General features: G+C 47.7%; 1 protein-coding gene across 1 annotated transcript; it reads right to left on the bottom strand.

The window, feature by feature from the left end:
* Window positions 1-2,843: 2,843 nt before the first annotated feature.
* On the bottom strand, window positions 2,844-5,831 carry LOC126065011 (metallothionein-4). Its single transcript, XM_049864634.1, has 3 exons — window positions 5,801-5,831; window positions 3,807-3,872; window positions 2,844-2,935 (listed from the first exon to the last, which is right to left on the bottom strand). Exons 1-3 carry the CDS (start codon window positions 5,829-5,831, stop codon window positions 2,844-2,846), a joined length of 189 nt encoding a protein of 62 aa, XP_049720591.1.
* Window positions 5,832-11,903: the final 6,072 nt, after the last annotated feature.

Raw genomic sequence — 11,903 nt, 5'->3', positions numbered from 1 at the left:
GTTGGCAGTTCAAACCTACCCAGAGGTGTCTTGGAAGAAAGGCCTGTTGATCTGCTTTCAAAAGGTCACAGCTTTAAAAACCCTATGGAGCAGTTCTATTCTGCACACATGGGGTCACCATGAGTTGGCACTGACTCCATGGCAAACTAACAACAGCCACCACCTGTGGCTGAGAGGTTAGTGCAAAATTTTCTTTGTCTTCCATATTTTCTTTAATCCATTTTTTCCTTTTTGTCACCTTATTGTTTATTGGTCTATCTCCTTTTAATTTTCCTTCTGCTTTTATCTTCCCTTTTAAGTGAAAAGAAGAAGGACTTGTGAGGGGTTTAATATATAAGGGGAAGCAATTACCAACGTTCCCAGGGTATACAGTATATGCTATGTGTCATTCATGCTCGCTCAGGCCAAACCAAAACCAAACCAAACCCAGTGCCGTCGAGTTCATTCCGACTCATAGTGACCCTATAGGACAGAGGAGAACTGCGCCATAGAGTTTCCAAGGAGCGCCTGGTGGATTGGAACTGCAGACCCTTTGGTTAGCAGCTCTGACCACTACACCACCAGACAGGCATGGAATATCCCTGAAGGTTACACAAGTGAGTGGTTGAAGCGGTCTTCCCTGGGGAGGGAAGACTAGGGATGCATGTCCCTGGGGAATGAAATATCCCTGAAGGTTACACAGGTGGTCGCCTTTGGAAGGCAGGACTGGGGCATGAAGGTGGGAGGGAGATTTACATTCTTCTTGTCTTTAATGTTTTGTGCATTGCGTACACGCACCTATTGAAAATCAATGTTTTCAAAATCAAAGATTCCTGCACGGGACCCACCCAGGGCTAAGGTGGGGATTACATGGGAGTGTGTATATAAAATGCTTAGCATGGTGGCTGGTGTGTAATAAGTGCGGCAGAATGGTGGCTGTTACGATCATCAACCAATCAGAACTGTGCTGGCGTATTTGCGAGTTCTGGTACATATGTCAGCAATCTGGGGAAAATGACGAAGATCTCATTTTCTCTTTAAATTGACTTCTGTGACATGTGAGAACTTCAACGAACAGTACCAGCTTCTCCAAGTCTATGTCTAACCAGTCACCCAGTCCCAAAGACTGGCCCAAATAAACCAAACCAGGGGCAGCTAATGCTCTCAGTTTCTCGGCACTGGATTTTCTGTAGATGCGCTCAGACCTCTCTGTCTTGTAGTATTTAGTTATGGCGGCTCTGGGAAACTAAGACATCTTACTTGAGGGGTGAGGATGCAGGGGTATTTACCCACCAGTTTTTCAGCCGTTGGTTGAGGCCTATTCCCAGGGCTGTTCATGACTGATTAAGTGCTAAAGTCCACTTTTTTCTTGTTGCTTTCAAGTGGATTCCAACCCATGGTGACCCATGTGGCAGAGTAGAGCTGTGCTCCATGGGGTTTCCAAGGCTGTGACATTTTGGAAGCAGTCCAGGGTGCCTCTGGGTGGGTTCAAACCGCCAGCTTTTCAGTTGCATCTGCACAGGAGGCATTCTGGGCCAATGGCTATGCCAGGGGCCCTGGTTTAGACTGCGCTGTCCCCAAAGCAGATCCTGTGCAAGTAGCTTCTTTGGGTGAGGATCCCAGGAAGCACTCGTAGAGGAATGGGGAACTGAGGCAAGGAAGGAAAGAGGCCGATATGGGGTTCATTAATGAGCAGGTCACCACTGCAGACTATTGGAGTTCGGTGCTGCTAGGGGCTTCTGGAAGGCAGTGTGGAACGAGTCTCAGAGTTGTCCCACGTTGTGGATTGAATTATGTCCCCCCTACCCAAAAAACATGTTGAAGTCTTAAACCCTGCACTTGTGAATATGGCCTTGTTTGGGGAAATAGGGTTTTTCTTTGCAGATGCTATCAGTTAAGTCGTACCTGAGTAGGGTGGATCCTAGCCCCAATCGCTTCTGAGTGGTGTCTTATAAAAGGGGAGAATAGACATGGAGAGAGGGTCACACACACAGGGAAGATGCACGTGAAGATACATCTACTGTCAGCGGGGGAACACTGAGGATTGCCGGCAGCCACCGGAAGCTAGGAGACAGGCATGGAAGAGTTCCTCTCTGAGCCCCCAGAAGGAATCGACATGGCTGCGACCCTGATTTGGACCTCCAGCCTTCGTAACTGTGAGAAAATAAACTTCTGTTCTTTAGTGCCACCCACCTGTGGTATTTTGTTATAGCAGCCCTGGGAGACTGAGACATCCTACTTGAGGGGGTGAAGATGCTGGTTGTATTTACCCACTGACTCCCGTCTGCCATTGGTTAAGGGGCTGCTCCCACGGTGGTGAACTCCGCGGTACCCCACCCTGCCCTGTGTGTGAGTCAAGCCTGCTTCTGAGGCAGGAGACACCTCAGGCAGAGCTGCAGGGTCTTGCAGTAAGCAGCCATCTGCAGAAGGGGTGCAGGCAGGCACCTCAAGTATTCTACTTTAAAAAAACAAACAAACACATTGCTGTTGAGTCGGTTCTGACTCATGGTGATCCCATGTGTTACAGCGTAGAACTGCCCCATAGAGTTTTATTCGCTGTAATCTAAATGGAAGTAGATTGCCAGGCTTTATCCTGTGGTGTCACTAGGTGGGTTCGAACTACCAACCTTATGTTAGTAGTCGAGCATTTGTGCCACCTAGGTTAGTGTAAAACAGTGCTGTGAGCCACCAGACAACTACAAGTGGAAACTTTATTGCTCCAAGCACTTGACATGAATGTCACCAACACCACATTTGGGCAAATATATAAAAAAGCACAACCTATTGTACAATCATTCCAACTTCTCGACTCATGTACTGCACCGATGCTTCCTGGGCCTCTCCCCGCGCACGACGGATGTCTTTCAGGGGCAGCAGCTGCACTTGTCTGAGCCTCCTTTGCAGACGCAGCCCTGGGCACACTTGGCACAGCCTGGGGGGCAGCAGGGACAGCAGCCTGAAGGGGTCAGGAGATAGATCAGCTTTGGGTCAACACCCTCATCTTACTCCTGCCCTTCCCACCACTTTGGGGAAGTGGGAAAAAAGGGTGTGCCCATGTGGCCTCAGTCCATACTGGCAGAAGAAACCTGGGACAGGAAGTTGTGGGATATTACAGTTGGAAGGATTTCAGGGTCATCTACAGCCCATCCGCAGGAGAAAGGATTTGCCCAGTCATCTGGCAGTGGCAGAACCAAGACTAAAACCCAGGGCTGTAACTCCAGGCCAAGGCTCTATCCCTTTCACCCCACTGGTGGATAGAACCTCCCCTCAGTCCTCTTCCCATCCCAAATCCCATGAAGGCCCTCATCTCTGGGGGGCTGCAGCTCTGGGGAGCCCTGTTCCAGCTCTCTGCTCTGCTCCCATTTCAAATCCCTCTTAAATGGGTAATAAAACCAAAAACCAAACCCATTGCCGCCGAGTCCATTGTGACTCATGGCAACTCCATGTGTTACAGAATAGAACTGATCCATAGGGTTTTCTTGGCTGTACTCTTTTCAGAAACTTTTCCTTTGAAGTGCCACTGGTGGATTCAAACTACCAACTTTAGGTTGGTAGTTAAGCATGAAACCTGTTGCTGTCAAGTTGATTCTGACTCGTAGTGACTCTATAGGACAGAGTAGAACTGCCCTGTAGGGTTTCTGAGGAGCGCCTGGTGGATTCGAACTGCAGACCTTTTGGTTAGCAGACAAACTCTTAACCACTACGCCACCAGGGGTTTCCAAATGGATAACAGCCATCCAGAAAGCCCTCAGCTCCACCGTGGTTGGAGACTTGAGACTTGGGGAAAGGACCTATCTAGCTCCTGGCCACGGTGTCCCCATACTCACTTTTTTGACACGTCGTACAGTTACAAGTTGTGCATTTGCAGTTGTCCCCACAGATGCAGAATCCTCCTAGGAGACAAGACAGAGCCATATACGTGAGCACAGAGGTGAGGGAGACACATGTCAGGCTGCAGACTTGTCACAGTGGCAGGGTGACTGGGCTGTTCCTGGGGAGGGGCTGGACAAGAGGGTGACGATCCTGCTGAACATCACCCCCGTGTTGAGGGCCCCCCAATGGTTCCCAGTCATATGGCATGGGTGGGATCGGGGAGGCTATATCAGCCCCACCTGAGAGACTTGTTAAAAGGCAGATTCCTGGGCCCGACCCTTGAGATATTCTGATTCATGTCTGGGTAGAGAAAAGGAGGAACCTGCATTTTTAAAAAGGTCCCCAGATGGTTCTGATGCACAGTCAGGTTTGAGAACTACTACAACCAACTCTACCAAGTCCAAGGTTCCCTTGGGGATGGTGAAGCTATTCTATTCTCTGTTTCCACAAGGCATGAAGCAATATGGAATCCCTGAATGGGTAGGAGCAAGGGCAAGGGGCATGGCAAGCTGAAAGGGAGAGCCACACCTTATTTTCATATCATAACAACTATCTATGTTTTTCATCATCTATCTGTCATTCTGAGTTTCAAAATGGTGGAAGCTTCAACCTCTTCTGCAAGTGTTGGTACAGACCTGTCCTGTTAAGGTCCAGGTAGGCTTTTGAGACATCTTGATATCATTTGCCAAGGTCGTGATAACCCAGGATGGCTTTGAACACAACTTCTCTCCTCTTGGCCCACACGGTTCCAAGGAATTAGGTTTTAGAGACTCAGGAGACAAGCTTCTAACAACTCCTCTGACGTGTGCATGCTGTATGATTTCAGCCCTTCGCAGAAACCCTGGGAGGTGGGCAGGCTGCGGGATGCGTAAGCCCAGTTTACAGATGAGGTAACTGAGGCCACTGAGTGGGTGGAAGCACTGGGACCAAAACCAGGCTGCCAGGCCCTGAGCTAGAGCTCTTCTCCTGCCCGGGTGGCTGCCCCTGCCACCGGGCATCTTGGAGGCCTCTGGCTGGAAGCAGGGCTGGATTAAAGCGTGTCAGGGTCCTAAGTACTGATAATCAGTGGCATCCCCTCCTCTGCTTACTCATGCATTGTGAGTGAGTTATATATGTACATGTAAGTATCCTGATAAAATATAAATGTAATGTTCTGATAAATGCCGTTTGTTGTTTTCTTGGAAGATGACTTTAAAAACACATTCACTGTTGCAAAACAGAAACACATTTTTGTTCTCTCAAAATGGATCAGAGACTTGTTACCTATTGATATAATCTGTCCATGTCCAGTAACCGCTCATGTTGGATCCAGTTACGTATTGGGTGAATGTAGCAAGAGTTTTTTTTTTTTTTTTTCAGCAAGAGTTAGACTCGACAGCCCACCCCCATCTCTTGTTTATAAGAAAGAAATAGTATACTCCCAAGAGACCAGACAAGATAAGGAGTTTCAATTACACGGGAGGGGACCATAGGAGACAGATGTCAACGGAGATGTTGAAGTGGTAGGGGCCTCTTAGTTTAAACAACCTTGCACAACAACCCTTCTGGAACTTTATTTCCAGCCAGCACATTCTCACTCACTGGAGCTGGTATCATTTTCACTTAGTGCCCTGCCAGTTCCTGTCTACAGTGGTGCTTAATTTTCCTTGTGTCCTGTCTGCTTGGCATCTGTGGGTCTTTGCTTTGGACACCCAGTGCTTGTTTTGTTGATGCCCTAAGCCTGTGCTTACCTTGCTTATTGGGTAATCTGTCCCTGGCTGGAAGGACCAAAGCTTTCAGGGCCCCTGCTAAACCATGCCCTGAGCCAAGCTACCAATTCCAGCAAATCAGGTGGGCCTCAACCAAGAATGGCAGCTGCCCTGGAGGTTGCAAGCCCCACTGGCAGCTCAGAGCTGCCTGAGCCCTGAGGGCTCCCTCTAAGAGCCCCAGGGTGGGCATCCTCACTCACCAGACATGCAGGTGCATTCCCCGGGGTCCATGGTCCAGGCAGTCCTAGAAGTTCAGGAGCTGTCTTGGCAGGGGAAAGCAGGCTAAGTGGGTAGATGTAGACTTCGCAGGCTCCCTATTTATAGCTGCGTAGGTAGGTGTAGACTTCGGCCCACCTCACCCTTCCCTGGGGCCAGACGCCCTGCACACGGCCCAGCCAGCTGCTGCTGGCTGGGGGTTGGGAAGAGCAGGCAGGAGGAGGGTGGACAACAGTTGAGCAGTCTAGTCACAGGGTGGTTCTTCATGAGGGCTGCAGGTGGTGGCTGCCCCAGCCTACCTGCTTACCTGCCAAGGTGTCAGGGAGCCAAGCTCAGGCTCAGAGGACGCTCACAGTGCTCAGATTGGCAGTGACAGCCATTGGGGGTCAGAAAGCAATATCTAATCCATCTCCAAGTCCTGTCCATCCTGTTATCTGCCATTTCTGTCTCTTCCTGCACAGAGACTGCTCCCGCCCTGGTGCAAGCCCTCATTCTGTCTCCCCCAGTTGAGGGCAGGAGGGAGCTATGTCTGATACCAGTCTTCAGGCCTTCTCTGGCCGAACCCCTCCCCATGGGTGAGGAGGTTGGAGAGCCTGCAACCTCTCCTGGGCCACACATCGAGCACCCGGATTCTGGGATTTCCTGTCACCCAAGCCCACATCCAGGGTTTGCTCAGTCCTCCTCCCCATAGTCCCCAGCCAGTGCGTGCCCCTTTGGCCAGGGTTGTCTGTTTGCTGGGGGTGTGAACAGAGCTTGGATGTATGGGTTGGGTGTCTGTAAGTGTGTGTCCTCATAGTATAGGAAGGAACTGTGCTGGGAAGAGAAGTGGGCCAGATTGGCTGTAGGGGCTCTAGGGTGGCTCTCCTGGTGCCTCCGTGTTCCACAGAATGACACATTTGAATCTGGCCTTCCAGATTGTTATGAGGTCTATATGTCAAGGCAGCAGTGTAGGACATATTTAAGTTTGTTGATTTGATTGGCAACTTAATTTTTTGTCCATGTGCTATGTGACCCTCCATTTGGACTCTTGTCCTGGCCCTCCCCCACAAAGTCAGGAGGGAGCTGGGGATAACTTCCTGATTGATCTGTGGTCTTGCCCCCTCCTCTTCATACTCCACACTGCCTTGGAGATACCCCTAAAAACAGCATCGGCCATGTCACTCCCTTGCTGAAAAACCTTTAATGACTCCCCACTATCTGCAGAATGAAGCCCAAACATCTTAACCTTGCGTCCAAACTCACCATGCACTGCTTCCTTCTACCTGTTCCGCCAATACCTAACAACTTCCTGCTCCCTCTACTGGCCTTGAACTTTCTCACCTCCAGGCCTTTGCTCCTATGGGGTGCTCATCCTTTTCCCATTTATCTAGGTATGAGCTCAAAAGGGAAGCCCTGGTGGCATAGTGATTAAGAGCTGTGGTTGCTAACCAAAAGGTCGGCAGTTTGAATCCATCATGCGCTCCCTGGAAACTCTATGGGGCAGTTCTACTCTGTCCTATAGGGTCGCTATGAGTCGGAATCGATTCAGTGGCAAGAGATTTGGTTTTGGTTTGGTTGAGCTCAAATGACATTTCTTTTCCTTTCTTTTTTGAGTCATTATTTTTTAATTGCGGTAAATATGTATGTAAGGGAGGAGCCCTCGTGGTGCAGTGGTTAAGCACTTACCTGCTAACTGAAAGGTTGGTGGTTCAAACCCACCAGCCACTCTGCAGGAGAAAGACGTGACAATCTGCTTCCATAAAGATATACAGCCTTGGAAACCCAATGGGGCAGTTCTACTCTGTCCTATAATAGGTTGCTATGACTCAGAATTGACTCTAAGGCAATGGGTAATGCGTATGTATATAAACAGCCCTGGTGGTGCAATCGTCAAGTGCTCGGCTGCTAATGGAAAGGTTGTCAGTTAGAACCCACCCATTGCCTCTGCGGGAGAAAAAGCTGGCAATCTGTTTCTGTAAAGATTACAGACTAGGAAACACTATGGGGCAGTTCTACTCTGTCACATGAGGTTGCTATGAGTTGGAATTGACTTGACAACACCTAACAACAGCAACAAATATGTAACAAAACATTTGCCATTTTAGTATCTGTCATGTGTACAGTTTAATGCTATTAATTGTGTTCATCATGTTGTGCAATTATCACATTATCAGTTTCCAAATTCTCTATCACCCTTAACGGAACAAAGCTCATTGTCTCCTCAGCCAGGATTTCCCTTTTCCCTCCTCTCTTCTGCCTGCCCTGGTAGCCACCGGTAATCTTAGATCTATATATACTTGCCTAATCTAGATATTTCATGTAAGTGGAGTCCTACAATATCTCAAATGCCATTTCTTTAATAGTAGAAGCAAGAGGAGACGTGGGGGCAATTCAGCCCCCACCCCAATCTTCATCACAACCCCATTCTTTGATATGGGCAGCTGATTGCTTTTCAGTCTTAAGTGAAGTGCCCTGTCACGATGCAACTTGAAGCTTCCCCCAAAAGCTGCTGTTCTCTCCCACAGTCCATATAGAAATTCTGGAGCTGTCTCTGATTATATTATACTTCCTCCAGGAAGCCTTTTTGATCTCTTCTTCCCGCCGTTGGAAGCCATCTCTCTCTCTGTGTTCCCTTGGTGAGGTGTTTGTGTGTTTTCTCATGACATTTCCTACTTTTTACTCTGCTGTGTGATTATTTGTGTTCATGGGAGGCCCCAGTCTGGGAAGTCTCAGTGGCAAGACCTGTGTCTGAAGCATCTCCCTATCCACTCAGTGCTCTGCGAATGTTTAATGCTTGTGGAATGAATGAAGCAGATGAACATCTGAATGAATGAAGATGTGAATGAGAAAGTGAGTGAGGATATGAGTGAAGAAATGAATAAGTGAATGAATGTGGCAGGGGCCAGCTTCCCTTCACCTCTTGCCCTCTGGCAGGTATTAATGCCTTAGAGAGCCGAGTCTAACCAAGTGAGGTCCAGAGAGAGGAGGGGGTTTTCCTTCCTCTTTACCTAAGATGTTTCTCCTCCCTCCTCTCTGCCTGTGCCTGGAATTGTTTCTTCCTTGAATGGCTGACAGTGGGAATATCCATTCCTTTCAGAGCAAACCCCATGCCCTACCCATAGGAGAGTGATGCTGCTTAAGGCCCCGACTGAATAATATCAAAACCCAACCTCCTAGCATGAAGAACAAAAACAAAAGAAAACCCATTGCTGTCTAGTCGATAACAACTCATAGCAACCCTATGCTACAGGACAGAGTAGAATTGCCCTATAGGGTTTCCAAGGCTATAAATCTTTATGGAAGCAGACTGCCACATTTTTCTCCCGTGGAGCTGCTGTTGGGTTCTAACTGCTGACTTTTCGGTTAGCAGCCCAGAGCTTTAACCATGGTGCCACCAGGGTTTCTTCTAGCATGAAAATAGCTCCCAAATTCTGGGCTGTGTGGATTGAAATACACCACATATAACACTGAAGTAAAAGAACTGAACAGATTTCAAAGGGCATCTCGAGAAGACAAAGTAAAGTATTATAATGACATGTGCAAAGAGCTGGAGATGGAAAATCAAAAGGGAAGAACACGCTCGGCGTTTCTCAAGCTGAAAGAACTGAAGAAAAAATTCAAAAGAATTCTGCCAAAAGAATGAACAAATCTGTCTTGGAAGAAGTGCGGCCCGAGTTGCAGCAGAGAAGGATTCCATGGGGAAAATACTAAATGACACAGGAAGCATCAAAAGAAGATGGAAGGAATACATAGAATCATTATACCAAAAAGAATTAGTCGATGTTCAACCATTTCAAGAGGTGGCATATGATCAGGAACCGATGGTACTGAAGGAAGAAGTCCAAGCTGCTCTGAAGGCGTTGGCGAAAAACAAAGCTCCAGGAATTGATGGAATATCAGTTGAGATGTTTCAACAAACAGATGCAGCGCTGGAGGTGCTTACTCGTCTATGCCAAGAAATATGGAAGACAGCTTCCTGGCCAACTGACTGGAAGAGATCCATATTTATGCCTATTCCCAAGGAAGGTGATCCAACTGAATGAGGAAATTATAGAACAATATCATTAATATCACACACAAGCAAAATTTTGCTGAAGATCATTCAAAAACGGCTGCAGCAGTATTTCAACAGGGAACTGCCAGAAATTCAGGCCCGTTTCAGAAGAGGACGTGGATCCAGGGATATCATTGCTGATGTCAGATGGATCGTGGCTGAAAGCAGAGAATACCAGAAGGATGTTTACCTGTGTTTTATTAACTATGCAAAGGCATTCAACTGTGTGGATCATAACAAATTAAGGATAACATTGCAAAGAATGGGAATTCCAGAACACTTAATTGTGCTCCTGAGGAACCTTTACATAGATGAAGAGGCAGTTGTTCGGACAAAACAAGGGGATACCGATTGGTTTAAAGTCAGGAAAGGTGTGCGTCAGGGTTGTATTCTTTCACCATACCTATTTAATCTGTATCCTGAACAAAGCTGGACTGTATGAAGAAGAATGGGGCATCAGGATTGGAGGAAGACTCATTAACAACCTGCATTATGCAGATGACACAACCTTGCTTGCTGAAAGTGAAGAGACTTGAAATACTTACTAATGAACATCAAAAACCACAGCCTTCAGCACGGATTGCACCTCAACATAAAGAAAACAAAAATCCTCACAACTGGACCAATGAGCAACATCATGATAAACGGAGAAAAGATTGAAGTTGTCAAGGATTTCATTTTACTTGGATCCACCATCAACAGCCATGGAAGCAGCAGTCAAGAAGTCAAAAGATGCATTGCATTGGGCAAATCTGCTGCAAAGGACCTCTTCAAAGTGTTGAAGAGCAAAGATGTCATCCTGAAGACTAAGGTGCACCTAACGCAAGGCATGGTATTTTCAATCGCATCATATGCATGTGAAAGCTGGACAATGAATAAGGAAGACCGAAGAAGAGTTGACGCCTTTGAGTTGTGGTGTTGGTGAAGAATATTGAATATACCGTGGACTGCCAAAAGAATGAACAAATCCGTCTTGGAAGAAGTGCGGCCAGAATGCTCCTTAGAGGCAAGGATGGCGAGACTGCGTCTTACATACTTTGGACATATTGTCAGGATGGATCAGTCCCTGGAGAAGGACATCATGCTTGGCAGAGTACAGGGTCAGCAAAAAAGAGGAAGACCCTCAACGAGGTGGATTGACACAGTGGCTGCAGCAATGAGCTCAAGCATAACAACGATTGTAAGGACGGCGCAGGACCAGGCAGTGTTTCGTTCTGTTGTGCATAGGGTCGCTATGAGTCGGAACCGACTCGACGGCACCTAACAACAACATAGCACTGGACAGTTAGTCCATGTTGACCTGTGCCCAGGCTGGTCCAGTTCTTTTTTTACAGTCCTTCCACCAGTGTCTGGGAAAGAACCATTCACATGCCCACTTTGTCCTTCTGTCTGTCTTTTAGTCTCAGCTCCTGATAACTGGATGGCAGCAGCAAGACAAGAACTCACACCCTCCCCGCCCCACCCTCCCCACCCCCACCCCAAGAATATGCAGTGCTGGCAGGCACAGCTTAAATTCATACTTGGAAGATAAATTTCTCTACAGTAGTGATCCTCAGCCTTCTTGGGGGCAGGGAGCCTTCAAGGAGCCCTTGAGAATCTCCTGAAAGCTCTGGACCACTCCCCCACCAAAAAAAAAAAAAAAGCACAAATACACAACATTTTGCCACAAATTCAGGGGTTTTGTGGCTCTCCTAAATCCCATTGGTGGATTCCCTGGGGATCCTGAGTTAAGACTCCCCCACCCCCCTGCAAAGAAGCAACCCTGCCTGAAGCACAGGCAACTCTTCTATTATCACAGTATTTAGTTCCTTTAGTGGCTCGCTGAGTCCCCAATATCTCCTTCTCCAGTTCCAGCCTCTACTTTATGCATAACTAAATTCAAGTGGTTTTCTCTGAACAACCAAACAGGCTGCTCCACAGGAGCATCTAACTCCACCTCTTACAAGACATAAAATGGCAGGGTTTTCTCTTTTCCCCTCCCCACAAGCGTTCAAGGAAACACATGCTGTTCCTAAGACCAGCAGTTTCTGCCAGAAAGAAGCTTCTAGAGACTC

The sequence above is a fragment of the Elephas maximus genome, chromosome 21 (genome assembly GCF_024166365.1).
Source record: "Elephas maximus indicus isolate mEleMax1 chromosome 21, mEleMax1 primary haplotype, whole genome shotgun sequence".
Classification (NCBI taxonomy): Eukaryota; Metazoa; Chordata; class Mammalia; order Proboscidea; family Elephantidae; genus Elephas; species Elephas maximus.
This window is presented reverse-complemented; position numbering and strand designations above follow the sequence as displayed.